At 33.9% G+C, this 16,139-nt stretch overlaps 1 protein-coding gene across 1 annotated transcript; it reads left to right on the top strand.

Moving 5' to 3' along the window:
- Nucleotides 1-485: 485 nt before the first annotated feature.
- On the top strand, nucleotides 486-15,028 carry LOC109795694 (CLIP-associated protein). Its single transcript, XM_020355191.3, has 21 exons — nucleotides 486-1,037; nucleotides 2,392-2,547; nucleotides 2,643-2,705; nucleotides 3,333-3,401; nucleotides 3,569-3,734; nucleotides 4,575-4,736; nucleotides 5,624-5,721; nucleotides 6,034-6,108; nucleotides 6,186-6,254; nucleotides 6,336-6,421; nucleotides 6,551-6,668; nucleotides 7,920-8,018; nucleotides 8,102-8,459; nucleotides 8,587-10,394; nucleotides 10,916-11,017; nucleotides 12,395-12,499; nucleotides 12,674-12,748; nucleotides 12,830-12,898; nucleotides 13,018-13,086; nucleotides 13,706-13,807; nucleotides 14,585-15,028. Exons 1-21 carry the CDS (start codon nucleotides 705-707, stop codon nucleotides 14,744-14,746), a joined length of 4,344 nt encoding a protein of 1,447 aa, XP_020210780.1. The 5' UTR covers nucleotides 486-704; the 3' UTR covers nucleotides 14,747-15,028.
- Nucleotides 15,029-16,139: the final 1,111 nt, after the last annotated feature.

The raw sequence follows: 16,139 nt of genomic DNA, 5'->3' as shown, positions 1-16,139 counted from the left end.
AATATTTTTTTAATATATTTTGTATACACATTTTTTCTTCTAATTTTACCTTTTTAAAAATTATTTCTCAAGTTACTCACATATCACATCCTTTTTCTTACGGGTAGTAATGTATAGAATGCAGATGCAAAGACAGGAACTGGACTAAAAACAAATAGATGATTGAGAATGTGAACGAATTATTATAAATTATCTTACATATTGTTGTTTGTTGTAGGTCAAAAAGTAGATGAAAATCAAGTGACATATTAACTAAATAAATAACCATATGAACAATTGCAACAGAAAAGAAAAAAAGACTCGACATAGTAAAATATGTTTAAGTTAGGTAATCGAAAAAAGGAAGATAATTTAAAATATGTTTGAATCATATTAATTATTTTAGGGTTAGTCTTTTTTTTTATATTATATTATTATTTTATTTATAAAAAAGGAAATCTGAAAAGAAAAGAAAAGAAAAGAATGGTTAGAAATTCAACCACCCCACCTCCAACCACATAAGCAAGTTTTGATTTCATTTCAACTTTCATCTCTCGTCTTCTTCCCGTCAATCTACCCACACACTCTCTCTCTCTCTCTCTCAATTTGACGGTTCCGCATCCGAGTCTCTATCTTCTCTCGTTTCGAACTCCGACTCACTCACTGACTCACTGACTCACTGACTCAGTGACTCAGTCTCAGATCTGGTTCCGAAGCAGATCGAAATGGAGGAGGCGCTGGAACTGTCGCGCGCGAAGGACACGAAGGAGAGGATGGCCGGCGTGGAGCGCCTCCACCAACTTCTAGAAGCTTCCAGAAAGAGCCTCTCGTCTACGGAGGTGACCTCGCTCGTGGACACGTGTATGGATCTCTTAAAGGACAACAACTTCCGCGTCTCTCAGGGCGCGCTCCAGGCTCTCGCCTCCGCCGCCGTCCTCTCCGGTGACCATTTCAAGCTCCACTTCAACGCCCTCCTCCCCGCCGTCGTCGACCGCCTCGGCGACGCCAAACAGCCCGTCCGCGACGCCGCCAGACGCCTCTTCCTCACTCTCATGGAGGTACTTAATAATAACTCCACTCGTAACGGTAGAAATTAATTAGGATAACAAGTTTGATGTACTCAGTGGAGACTCTGCGAGGACTAAATCGGAATTATCGCAATTTGCGTTTGCATGACCTGTCTTATGGTTCTGGAGAATGTAAATCGGAGTAATATTGCGAGATCTTTAGTGTTAGGATCTCTCGCTGGTGTGATTGAATCATCGTGTGTTTTATTCTAGTAGGTTAGATGAACTGATGAACCTACACTACAGCCTTTTAGATGCATTGCGATGCCTCCAATTCTAACGAATTAATCTTTTACCGTTTAAATTTTTTAATCCCTGTTTGCATACAAGTTAGAAGTGGTTTTCAGAGTTTTTTTTTTTTTTTTTTTTATTACTAAAAATAAGTAGTGTAAAACACTTCTAAGCTTGTATCCAAACATGCTCTTAGACTCTAGAGGAGTGTTTAGAAACACGTGACAGAGGGTCTGCAAGTAGCTTCTGCGGAAGAAGAAGAAGCATGAAAATAAGATTTATAATATCTGATTGTTTTATTTGTAACTCAAACCAGATACTAGTCTGTTGATCGTTAATTGTGACTTTGTAAGTGAATACTTTAGAGGTAGCTGATATATGCACTGTGTGAAGTTGGTGATTATGTAGCCATAGGCTGTTCTAGGTGAATCATCCTTTCTAAATTGGCCGGTGGATGGATGTAGATCTATGAACAAGTTAAGCTGGAAACTGTTTGAGTAGATTTTGTTATGTGATATAGACTGTTTTGGCTTATTGCATGACGTGAATGTTGGCATGAGCTTGAGATTTATCACTAAATAAATAAGTGGAATTTCACATGGCAAATCTTTGAAAGTTGGATTTATATATCTAGATGGCCTTTATATAGCTGATGTGTTTGTTTTACACTTCGATTTTGTATCTTTACACATGCTATGTATGGACTAATGGAAATGGGTGGAACGAAACAACATGATGTTTGGTTCCATTTTTCCTTTTTGGATTGTTTGAGAAGGGAATGGAACATGATGAGATACATTCCATTCCATCCAATACTGCTTTTTTCTTCTTCTCCAATTTGTGGAGTATCGGACAGAAGTAGTTTATTTATTTATTTTTTGTTTCATCATTAAAATATCTAAACAATAGAAAATGCTAAGTGCATTCCATCCAATTCCACTCATCATTATCCAAACATAGTCTAACAGTAAGATTGATAATGTCTCCACATGCATTTTAGTGTTTATGTTATGTCTGTCTAAAAGTGAAGTAAATCTGTGCTGATTGGAATTTTGAAAAAATGATATTTTTTTGAGTACCCAACATTTTAGATTATCACTATCGTTATTTGCAGGTTTCTTCTCCTACAATAATTGTTGAAAGAGCAGGGTCCTTTGCTTGGGCACATAAAAGCTGGAGAGTTAGAGAAGAGTTTACCCGAACTGTCACAGCTGCAATTAACCTATTTTCATCTACTGAGCTTCCACTTCAACGGGCTATCCTTCCCCCTGTATTGAGTTTTACAAATAAGCAGCACATATCATTTGTACATTTAAATACTCTTGGGTTGAGATACTAACTCCTTCCAAAACTTGATCCATTCAGGTTTTGCATTTGCTTAATGATCCAAATCCTGCTGTTAGGGAAGCTGCTATTTTGTGCATTGAGGTAAGTATGCTTTATCTTATAGTCATTATATATTGGCTGAAGTTAGTTACATTATCATGTTAGTTACCAAAAAGGGTTTTATACTTTATACCGTATCAATAACCAATTTTAATTAAATTTCTGAGCAAAAACTAAGGAATTGCTAATATTGTACGTTGCTTTTAGCTTAAAGAATGAGAGAATGCCATAAATATTGAAGAACAAGAAAATGGAAGTGGATCTAATGGAGGAAGTGAATTGATGTTATATTGTAATCACAAAACTGATGTTATAAAAAATACATTATTTTTCAAGGCCTGTGGCTGAGAATTTCAGGGCCCTAAATTTGAGAATTGATGTGATGCTGACCTATTTCTTTGAAAGTTTGAAGTTCTATATTAATGGAAATTTTTTATCTGTGCACATTCATGAATAACTTGATTATGCTGTCTCCGCCTAGCGGGGAAAAGGCTTTGTTGTTGGTATGAATATGAACAGTTTAGTAATTGATATCATGATGCCATAAACAAAGGTTTATTTAATGATGTATTGATTGTGTACAGAATCATACCTGAGGATAGTGATCATGGATTTATGATAAGATGAATGCTATTGTAAGTACATGTCTTTTACATTATCTTTTTACAGGAGATGTATACACAAGCTGGGCCTCAATTTCGTGATGAACTTCACCGCCACAATCTTCCTTCATCTTTGGTAAATATAAAACAAGAACCACTTCCAGATTCATTGTTATTTAACTTAATATATTACAAATGCACACTCTTTTAAGCTCATGAATTCGGACCTTCTCCATTTTAGATTTAATGTTATCTACTGTGAAAGCTTATTATGTCTTGTTCACTGCATCATGATGGTTTCAGGTGAAAGATATTAATGCCAGGCTAGAGGGAATTCAACCAAAAGTTCGCTCTTCAGATGGTATTCCTGGTGGATATATCACTGGAGAAATTAAGCATTTGAGTGTTAATCCCAAGAAAAGTAGTCCAAAGGCTAAAAGTTCCTCAAGGGAGACATCTCTTTTTGGAGGTTTGTATATTTGTAATTCTTCAATCATAAATGTTTCTATTTTAGTTTAATATCGATGCAATGTTGTACTTGGCATTATGGTTTATATCTTATCTGCATAATTTCTTTCTCATATAGCCCTATAATTGTCTATTTCTCTCATAATATCTTTGTAATTCAATTTTTCTAATTTGAGATGAGCTGCATGCATTGTTGTGGCAATACTGGAACATACTTTCAAATGTTTAATTAGTGTGTAGTTATGGACACTATGGAGTATGGACATGTTTATTTTTGACATCAGACTTTTTGGTTTGAGTTTAGATTCATTTAAGCTCCTTTCTTTCTTACCATTACACTAAGATTCATATCACGATTTTAGAATTTTTAGCTTTTGATTATAAGGGATGCTATTTCACTTAGCACTAATTGTGGTGATTTTGTTTTCTGTGACTCAATCTTTTATTCAAACTTGGCGATATTGTAGCTAATATCCTTAGGTAATTCCAGAAGTTAAACCTACGATCTTTGGGATTCTGCCTTTAATTACATGTTTGTACTTGGATCTGACTGCTTTTAGTTGTCATTTGGGGGATATTTTCTTCTGCACTTCATTGATAAAACTTTACATGAGATGCATGTGTAAAATGTGTAAAAATTGAGATGATTTTGATGGTGGAGGCAAAATGGTTGAAGGAACTAGGAAGATAAAATGTTATGACTCAGAGATGAGTGGCATCTCAAAACGTAAAATTGTAATAAAAAAAAATTCTGCATCTCATATTGTTAACATATATTGTATAGTTGGATGGGAATATTAACTATTTAAATATGCATTTTTTTTAATAAAATTATGTGCAGGAGAAGGTGACATCACTGAGAAACCCATAGACCCTGTCAGGGTGTACTCAGATAAGGAGTTAATCAGGGAGTTTGAGAAGATTGCATCTACCCTTGTGCCTGAAAAAGACTGGTCAATTCGAATTGCTGCTATGCAAAGAGTTGAAGGCCTTGTTCTAGGAGGTTGGTGGCTCCAAATTCCTTTTAGAACTGTGTTCAGAAATATACATGCTTGTAGTGCAACCTTAAGGGCTTATTCCTACTTTGAGTCTAAAAGGGAAAAATATTTGCTGTTGTAGAATATCTTTACTTGAAGGGTGACTGTGGTGATCTTTATGAAAATGGTATTGGGTTTTATTTGTTGATATTGATTCAACACTCATGTCATAGTTAACTGAGCTATGACATTAAAAGATTATGGCAATGAAAAGGACAATCAAATGCTGGCAGGACCATTAACTACAGCTGTTGAGGGATACCAGTTATAGAGCTGTAGTTTAGGATGCTAGTTCTGCTAAATTGTGGGCAGGGGTTGACTTAGACATTATTGAACTTTTCAAACTATTGATCAGGGCCAACATTTTTATGGGTATATTATTTATTTGGAGGGTAATTTACTCCAACCTTTCTTCTATTTCTAAACCTTCAGAAGCCCTTCTATTTTATACATTCATAAATATGTTACTGTTAAACACAATCTATTTTTGCATGAAATTGATAACTATATTGTTATTACATATTTTGACACATTTCTATTTCTTAAACTGTTATGCAAACCCTATTCTATTTTATAAATACATTAATACATTATAATAGATAAATACACTATGATCAAATCCCCCTACAATTGTAATAATTTGAAATATTAAATACTCGAATGATAAAATTTGAAGATAGTATTAAAATAGAAAAAGAGAATAAATAATAAAGAAATTATAATTTTAAATATTAAAGATAACAATAATTATTTTTAAAATTTTTGCAAAAATAAAATTAATAACAAAACTTAATCATGTGAATTATTACTGTGGCATGATTGTTAAATATCTTCTGAATACTTTCTCCATCAGGTGCTGTGGATTATCCTTGTTTTCGTGGGCTTCTGAAGCAACTTGTTGGACCTTTAAGCACACAATTGTCAGATCGTAGATCTACCATCGTGAAGCAGGTATTTTTATTGTTCTATATTCTTTTATCAATTTGTAAAACAACATATTGTATTGTGTCAAGGTGAAAGTTATAATTTCCTGTTCCTTTTTCACTGTTTTGGAACACAGGATATTATTGGTGAATCTTCTCACTTGAGGCAATCCTCCTTTGTGTATCTTAAAATGAAACATTCATTAATTTTGATTAATTCCTTCCGTTAGTATGTTGTTGGTTTTGTCTCATTATAATTATAATTACATTCAAGGACCTGGTCCATGGGTTAGGGTTCTTATACCCAACTGTTTTTGGTTTGCTGTTTCCTTTCTTCTAGGCTTGCCATCTATTGTGCTTTTTGTCAAAGGAACTCTTGGGTGATTTCGAAGCATGTGCTGAAATGCTTATACCAGTAAGTTCACCTAACTATCTTGGATTTATCACAATTTTGATGCTTATGAAATTATTAATTCTTGATCTGATAATCAGGTCCTTTTCAAGCTGGTTGTGATTACTGTGCTTGTAATTGCAGAGTCTGCAGATAACTGCATAAAAACGGTAATGCAATATGTTCATTTGATTATATGCGTGTTCTTACTTTGCTATGTGTTATTTTCATCTCTGTTTTGTACTTTGCAGATGCTGCGCAACTGCAAAGTTGCTCGTGTGCTTCCCCGTATAGCTGATTGTGCAAAAAATGATCGCAATGCAGTACTTCGTGCAAGGTATATATTATCAACTATTGAAAAGACACATGTGAGAGTTTGGGTTTTTGATTAATATCATTTGACATTTGTACTACAGGTGTTGTGAATGTGCTGGTTTTTGATTAATACCATTTGACATTTGTTTAGGTGTTGTGAATATGCTCTTTTGGTCCTAGAACATTGGCCTGATGCACCAGAAATACATCGATCAGCTGATTTATATGAAGATCTGATAAAATGCTGTGTTTCAGATGCAATGAGTGAGGTAGCTTTATAGTTTTAGGTTATTTGACATTTGGTAAATATATATTGTGCATCAATTTTGTGAACTTTGGCTACCTTTTCCATCCGGTTTATCTTCTTCCTGAGCTAGCAAGGGTGTGTTGAAGTTGTGGGAGGTGAAAGTGATTCTGTTGTTTGCTTATATTTTAACAAAATTTCAGTTCTCATAAAATGTATAATATGATTAATCAGTATTGATAATGAAATTGTAAAAAATAAAAATTGAGAAACTTTATTAATTATTGGTTAGCTTTATGTCTCAATGTGTGTGGTAAGGAATTATTAGAGTGTGTTTGAAAAAGTTGTGAAAGTTAGATTATTTCAATAATCGATTAAAATTAAAATGAATTTTGTTTAGATAAATTAACTGATAAGTGATTTTAAGATGTTTAACTTCGTTTTGATACAACAAAAAAAATTAGTTTTTATGTAGTAAATCAACTTAAAAGGGAAAAAGAACCATCGAGAAATAATCATAGGTTTAAAATTTTCAGTTTCATAAAAATTGTTCCTTTTTTTTTTTTTTTTAAAAGCTATTTACAAATTTAAGTTGTTGTCCCAAACATCCAACTTATTTTACAAACAGCTTTTTTCTCTAAAAAAAACAGCTGAAATTGGGGATTATAATCTATCCCAGACATGCTCAAGGTTCTGAAACTTTGCACAATAGAATATATGCTGAATGATGATTCTATTGTGGGGTTAGCTAAAGAAAAAGGGTCCTGTCCATGGTTTTCTATCAATGTGGGAGTGTGTGTGTACATTTGCATCTTGCCAAAAATAAAATCAATTTTCATTTTCCAATATGATCTTGGGAAGAAAATAAGTATCCAAGAGGCAGTTGTGTAGTGAAAAACTCACTACTCTCCTGCCATTGTATCCCTTCAGGAACCAGAATCAGTGACTTAAATAATTTTTTTTGCATACATCTATTGTTTTTGTCAATTGAGATCCACTCTTTTAATTTGTTTTATTCTTCTAAAGGAAGGGGTTCCAAAATGACCTGATCATTTTATTATTCTGTTTCATCATTATATAAGAATGTTTGGTTAGATATTTTGAAAAATTGTCTTGCAGTTGAGTTACTCTATAAACTATGATCATTTACTTTCTTTTTCTAGCAAACCTTTTTATTTATCAAATTTCATTTAGGATTGAAACTTGTTAGCATATTCATTGTTTTTTCAAAGTTTATGCAAGTGAAAATGATCACTGTATGTATGAAAATTGATAGGTACGGTCTACTGCACGGATGTGCTACAGAATGTTTGCAAAAACTTGGCCAGAGCGGTCTCGTCGTCTATTATCATCCTTTGACCCTGCTATTCAACGGGTATTCACTTATGATTTTTTGAATGTTATTCTTCCTTTATTTTTGTTGCTCAAATCATCTTTAAAAGTGAATGTAAATCGCAGTTAATAAATGAAGAGGATGGAGGAATACATCGGCGACATGCTTCACCTTCCATTCGAGATAGAGGTGCACTGGCTTCATTACCCAGTCAAGCCTCTGCTCCCTCTAATCTACCTGGTTATGGAACTTCTGCTATTGTCGCAATGGATAGAAGTTCAAGTATATCATCAGGGACATCTATCTCCTCTGGCATACTTCTTTCACAAGCTAAGTCACTTGGTAAGGGTACAGAACGTAGTTTGGAAAGCATGTTACATGCAAGCAAACAGAAAGTTACTGCTATAGAAAGCATGCTTAGAGGCCTGAATTTGTCTGATAAGCACAATTCATCTTCTCTCCGGTCATCAAGTTTGGATCTAGGTACCAGATAAGTTTTCCTGTCAAATATTTTCATTTTTACCTCAATTTTCAGGAGTTGATGGTGTTAGTTTTTTATTTTTAAAACTATTTGAGCGGCTAAATTTTTCTCTTATTGCCCCTAGTGCAGGAGTTGACCCTCCATCATCTCGTGATCCACCTTTCCCTGCTGCTGTCCCTGCATCTAATCATATGACAAGCTCTTTTACAACAGAATCTATTGCTTCTAGCGTCAATAAAGGTAATAACCGAAACGGTGGTCTAGGTTTGTCTGACATAATCACTCAGATTCAAGCTTCAAAAGATTCTGCCAAGTTATCTTATCACAGCAATGTTGGTATTGAGCCTTTATCATCATTATCATCATATTCAAGTAAAAGGGCCTCTGAACGATTACAAGAAAGAAGTTCTGTCGATGATAACAGTGATATTAGGGAGGCTAGGCGATTTATGAACATCAACACTGATAAGCAGTATTTTGACGCCCATTATAGAGATGGAAACTTTAGGGAATCACATAATAGTTCTGTGCCTAATTTCCAGAGACCACTATTGAGAAAGAATGTGGCTGGACGGATGTCTGCTGGCAGGAGGAGGAGTTTTGATGATAATCAGCTATCTCTCGGAGAGATGTCAAATTATGCAGATGGACCAGCATCTCTTCATGAAGCTTTGAGTGAAGGACTTAGTTCAGGTTCTGACTGGTCTGCTAGGGTTGCTGCCTTTAATTATCTTCATTCTCTGTTGCAGCAGGGTCCAAAGGGAACTCTAGAAGTTGTCCAGAATTTTGAGAAGGTAATGAAGTTGTTTTTCCAGCACTTGGATGATCCCCATCATAAAGTTGCACAGGCGGCTCTTTCAACACTTGCAGATATTGTTCCAGCATGTCGAAAGCCTTTTGAGGGTTACATGGAAAGAATATTACCCCATGTGTTTTCTCGGTTAATTGACCCTAAAGAACTTGTCAGGCAGCCATGTTCTACAACTTTGGAAGTTGTTAGCAAAACTTACAGTATAGATTCTCTCTTACCTGCATTATTACGCTCACTAGATGAACAAAGGTCTCCAAAGGCTAAATTGGCTGTAATTGAATTTGCAATCAATTCCTTTAACAAACATGCTATGAATCCAGAAGGTGCTGCTAATATTGGCATCCTAAAATTATGGCTTGCTAAGTTAACCCCTTTGGTTCATGACAAAAATACAAAGCTTAAAGAAGCAGCTATTACATGCATTATATCGGTGTACTCTCACTTTGATTCAACAGCAGTTCTTAATTTCATTTTAAGTTTGTCAGTTGAAGAACAAAATTCTTTGAGACGAGCATTGAAACAATACACCCCTCGCATTGAAGTAGACCTAATAAACTATCTGCAGAACAAGAAAGAGAGACAACGTTCTAATAAGTCTTCCTACGACCCATCTGATGTTGTGGGAACATCCTCGGAAGATGGATATATTGGTTACTCTAGGAAGGCAAATTACCTGGGAAGATATTCTGCTGGTTCCCTTGATGGTGATGGTGGAAGGAAATGGAGTTCGCAAGATTCAACACTGATAAAAGCCAGTCTTGGTCAAGCAGCTTCTGGTGAAACTCGGGAACATATGTTTCATAATATTGAGACCGATCCAAATAGTGGTAGTCTTGGTTTGAAAAATAAAGATCTTGCTTATGCAGGCAATCCAATGGGTCAAAACTTTGTCTCTCAAACTAGCCAACATGGACATGTGGACACTAGCATGAACTTAGAGGGTCTTTCAACTCCTCGTCTAGATGTAAACGGTTTGACGTCCGTAGAGCATTTAAATGTTGCTGAAGGCTATGTAAATGAAAAAGAACATCCTTCTGATTTGGAACTTAATCATCACTCAACTGAGGATGTAAAGATTAACTCCATGGCAGACACAGGACCCAGCATTCCTCAAGTTCTTCATATGGTGAGTTATGCAACTAGTATAGGTTAAGTTGGTTTTGTAATTTTTGTATTTGAAAAAATTATCTATTAGAAAGAGAAATAGAGAGGACAAAATAGGAGGGTGATAAATCATTCTCTAAGAACTAAATTGCAGCTGAAAATAATAAAAATAGGAGTGAGAAAATATCAGTTAAGTTCCTTTGCAAAACAGATACAGAAACCTGTCGTGGCAAAAACAAACGTGGCCAAGAATCAAAAGAAAATAGGTGCACTTTTTCATACATTTTTATAACCTCACCCCTTCCCAAAACATTGAAGAGTTGTAAGAAAGTTGTCTAAGGTGGCAGGGCAAACCCAAAACTCTAAAATCAATGAAGAGACTGTTGCAGAACTCCTTAGGCATATCACAATGTGACAACAAGTTGCTGCTAGAGACATATTTATGTTTCCCTTGTGCTTCTAGCTGATCATTGTTTAGGTTTATTTTAATAAAAATATATCTTTGGTATATATCACATCATTCCTGAAAATGTTGTTTTGTAGATATGCTGTGGGGGTGATGGAAGTCCTATTTCAAGTAAACGCATTGCACTTCAGCAATTAGTTCAAGCTTCTCTAACAAATAATCATTCTGTTTGGACCACGGTATGCTTGATTTGATTTTGAGTAACTCTTCAGATCCCAAGTTGTATGGTTGTCAGTGATACTTATTATTATTATTATTATTATGATTCAGGAACTGATAGAAAGTAAGAAAAACATGAGAAACTGAGATAAAATGTTGAAAGAAAATACTAGGTGAATCTGAATGAGTTGTCTTAACCCTAATGTGATACAATTACATCTACATATAGATTTTTACAGACTAACAGGTGCTGAACTAACCACTAGGTCAGTATAGTATTGCCAGGGTGGCAATCTGCTGCTAATTAGTTACTGTTACAGCTGTTGATAACAAGCAAAGCGCTTAAGCTTACAGGAACCATGGCAGAATATTTTCTACTTTAATATTTATTAAATTAAACACAGGGCTGTTTCTTAAAAGAAAAAACTTTTTCAAATAGAATATCCTTTTAAGCTTAAACAAATTGGATTATAATCTATTTAATAATGAAAAAAATGGTTCATCAAATTTAATAGTGATACAAATGTGTTCCATTTTATAGTTAATATTAATTTGAAGTGGTGTTTTTTATCTTCCTAATCTAAGATATTGTTTTCTAAGTTCCCTCTAAAAAACCCCTTGTTAATTTTTATTAGATCTTCCAAATCCAAGTTGGGTTTGTGCAACAGATTGTTTTTTATTAATATTTTTTTTAGCTGTGACCATATTGGTGATTCTAAACTCTGCATCTATATAGCTGATTCTGTTCCATTTAAATCTGTCCATTACACTGTCTCCACCCACTGTTTCACATTTATTTCTCTACAGCACAATAGATTAGGGCATCAACTGTCTTGTTTGATGTACTGAATCAGTGTAATAGTCCTGTTTCTTATAAAAATGACTTGGCTTTCTGTGTTTCATGCTGTATGGGAAAATCTCATCTCCTGTAAATATCTCTGATACCATGTAGAAGTCTAAGTGGGAGAGAATCTAATGATGATACTGAAAATTCTATTAGAATTGAAATTCTTATCTAATTAGAAACAGAAAACCCTATATATGTGTGTATTGGGGGGGGGGGGACAGAGTTAGTTAGAAGCCTAACTAACATAACAGATCACTGACTGACATGCCAATTCAGCATGACAGAGACTGACAAGCTATTACAATTTATACTCTAACATAACCGACTTTATGTGGTGAAAAAGATTTTTGTTTGATCATGTTGGGTAGTCTTCATAGTTTTTAATGTGCAATCAATTGTTTATTTGATAAATATAAATGGTTTGTGGAGTAATTATAATTTCTCCAATTTTGTTTAACAACAATGAATTATACTTGTTTGTTTAAACTATTAAAAAATGTGAATAATTATTGTAAAGAAGTGATTTTTTAGTTTCATGATGTGCTTGCAGTACTTCAATCAGATTTTGACAGTTGTGCTCGAGGTGCTGGATGATTCAGATTCCTCAGTCAAAGAGCTTGCTCTTTCATTGATAGTTGAAATGCTTAAAAACCAGGTTCCTACTCCTTTTGTCCCATTTTATTTTTGGGGATTATGGTCTTGATCACGTCATTGCTTGCAATTATACATATTTCTCCTTTTGTATGCATAAGGCATTACTGGGACTTAAATTTATATTATAAATATTTTTCTGATTTTAAAATTCAACTTCTACTTTTATTTTTTACAGAAGGGTGCCATGGAGAATTCTGTTGAGATTGTAATTGAGAAGCTGCTTCACGTAACAAAAGATATCATTCCTAAGGTAAAAGTTGTCCTATTCTACTTTGTTTTTTCTACATTTGCTTTCTTTTCCTAGTCTCAGCTTCTTCCATCCCGTATTTAGGTCTCAAATGAAGCAGAGCACTGCTTGACCATTGTTTTATCTCAGTATGATCCATTCAGATGTTTAAGTGTAAGTATTTCTTGATTTTGTCTTCTTAGTGGTCCCTTTACTCCCTGAAAAATGTTTTAGAAAAGGAATTGGGTTTTACTTTTTTGATAAGCTAATGCTCAGAATTTAAACTGTTTCAGGTCATTGTCCCTCTGCTGGTTACTGAGGATGAGAAATCACTCGTCATTTGCATAAATTGCTTAACAAAGGTAACTTTTTCTGAATAACTTTTTATTCTACTTTGGAAAGTGCTCAATGAATCAATGATATTTCAGGATGGGAAAGTTTTTTTGTGCCCATAACATGCTTCTGATATTTTTGTGCACTTCGGTGTCTGGTTAAGGAAACAAAACTAGATATTTACTGAAAAAGAAAGTATTTATTACATTAAAAATAAAAATACCAAAATCATTTAAGCAGTTTTTTTGTTAAGTAATTAAAAGAATTTAATAGGGGGTATTTAACCCAACTAGTGTTTTTAGGGCACTCAATAATGAGACCCCATGGGAGTATCCGGCATCTCTTGGTTACTTCAGCCAAAATGCAATTTCTGTTGTCCACTGGCTACTGTAGCGAGTGTAAAATACAAATTGTATTAGTATCACTAGCACTGTTGCACATGGGGAACAAGTCTTTTCTTTTTCTTATGAATGTCCTTATGTTTTCGATTGGATCATAGCCCATGATTTTTAGAATTCACTTTATCCTGTGTCTATACCATTGCTTCATAGGAAATGATCCATTTTTATGCATAAACTAAACATGCTTTTAAACATTTTTCTTGTTTAACAACGTCAATTATAAACATCATTCTATTCCTTTGTTCAGCTTGTGGGCCAACTTTCTCAGGAGGAACTGATGGCTCAGTTACCCTCGTTTTTGCCTGCCCTTTTTGAAGCTTTTGGTAACCAGAGTGCAGATGTTCGTAAGGTACTTCTTGAGGTCTTTTATCTGTAGTAATATATGGTCCATCTCTCCATACATCTTATGAAATTTCAGATGGTAGAAAAACAACTTGTCAGTTAAAAAACACTGTATAGTGGCATATTTAGATATGACAAATCTATCTGACAACCAGAGATTAGGTGCTTGAGAGCTTTTGTTTACCTTCTTAAACTAGTTATCTGTTCCAACATTAATAAAGTATTCTGGAAAAAAGACAAAGGTGTCCCTGATTGAAACTTCAAGGGCTTATTGAGCTGAACTTGCTATGAAACATTATAAACAAATTGTTCTTACTTTATTCCCTGTGTAATTTGACATACCAAATGTATGAATAGAATGTAATGATCATTTCTTCATAATGGGGGTGATTATTTCATTCCCTCATTAAAGTATTGATCATTCCCTCTTTGTATTTCAGCATTGATGGTTTGTTACAACATCTGAGCCACCTAAACTTGCATTACACCTTTCTTTACTGTGGGCAAATCTGATTAGTAGACTGCTCTCTTAATTCTTTATAAGGTTTAAATATTGAAATATCTAGGCGATTAACTAATAATATAAACACTATAAAAGGATGACAAGTTTGACTGACTTGGAGGATCATAAATGTGACTGATTCTATCTATAAATATTCTGTTTGAATGAGAGGATTTGGGTATTAATTATCACAAATAGTTATATTTTTGTCTGTACTTTGTTTCCTTTATATATTATTCTGTTTCATTATTCTCATTTTATGTAAATGGCGGATGGTTACAGACCGTTGTTTTCTGTCTGGTGGATATTTATATCATGCTTGGGAAAGCATTCTTGCCATATTTGCAAGGGCTTAATAGCACACAGTTGAAGTTGGTCACCATTTATGCAAATCGAATCTCACAAGCCAGGACAGGCAAAGCAATTGATGCCGCTCATGATTAGCAGGTTCTTTGGTGAAAAAAAATTATGGCTTTTGGGTGTTGTGTATTCATTGTTGTGTATTTTGTATATCTGCGTGCATGAATTTATATGTGGGTTCCATTGTCTTTCCTTCTCCTTTATTCTCTTTCAATATATAGTTTTTTTGGTCTTCCCTTTTTCCCTGCCAATGTTGGAATTTGGAGTGTTGGTGGTGAAATACGGTCAAATTGTAATCTACATTGAGTATACATTATTGATTGTAGTGAATGATTTTCAAGAAAGTCTCATTGATTTAGTTCTTGATATCATGGATTTAGGTTAATTTTTATAAAGCTTATTTTCAAGCTGCACTTATTCCTACAATACACGTGAACGGGCAAAACACGTTTGCATGGGCGTACAGGAAACATAAACCAAGTCTTTGAACCGGAAAAAGATTAAGAACTTGAGAGTACGATAGGTTTTTTTAAATTGAGAGGAGCTTTGCTCTGATGGACTTCTCTTTGTCCTTTTACAACGGTGTTACATGAAGTCATATAAATGATTTCACTACTGCTCTTAGCACGTTTCTTCATGCTAGAGATTTTGAAGTTGAAGTATGAATAATAGGTTTGCTTTATAATGTGTGGAAACTTATTATTTGTGTAGGGTCTCTTTAAATAAATTTTCCCAGAATCACTTGTAAGAGACTAATACAGGAAGGAAAAAAAAAAAAAAAATCTTCATCCGTTAAAATTACATTATTCATAAGCTACTTTATAGAAAATCTCTCCGATTAGTTTTGCAAAGTCTTATTTTTAACATGCTCTTGGTGCAAATTTAAAAACATATAAATCATGTATTTATAAATTATAGGAAAAACAATTATCAATTTTTAAATTATTAAGTTATAGAAGTATTGTTATTATGTTGAGTTTTAATTTAGGAAGATGCTAATTTTATAAAACTAATTTAACCTAAAAGTGATTTTTAATTAAAATGATTTATCTGTAAAAGAAAACTAAAAAAAAATTATTGTGAAATAAAATGATATATGTTTAGTAATTTAATCGTTAACTTTGAAGTGAAACCTGATGTGAAATGTTAATCTTACATAACTTTGAAGTAGTCGACTAAGTTCTTTGGGTGAGATTAATTTTTTTACACAGCCGATGAATATTTTATATTTTGACTGATTAATTTTTCGCGAAGCTAATAAATATTTTATATTAATAATAATATAGCGAGCCTTTTGCATAGATTGAATTGAGTACTTGGATGAATCAAGCAGTGTTCCTTACAAGGGTAAAGGTATAACTTAAGTGAAGTTTGGTTTGAGAATCTACTGATAATGTGTGTGGCTAAGAAGCCCTTGAATGCCATGGTTGGTTGGGACCAAAATATTTGAGATTGTTAAAAGTGGAAATAGGGTTCA

This window comes from Cajanus cajan, chromosome 6 (genome assembly GCF_000230855.2).
Source record: "Cajanus cajan strain Asha chromosome 6, NIPB_CcT2T_4, whole genome shotgun sequence".
Classification (NCBI taxonomy): Eukaryota; Viridiplantae; Streptophyta; class Magnoliopsida; order Fabales; family Fabaceae; genus Cajanus; species Cajanus cajan.
Note: the sequence above shows the minus strand (reverse complement) of the source record. Positions and strands in the feature narration are given on the sequence as shown.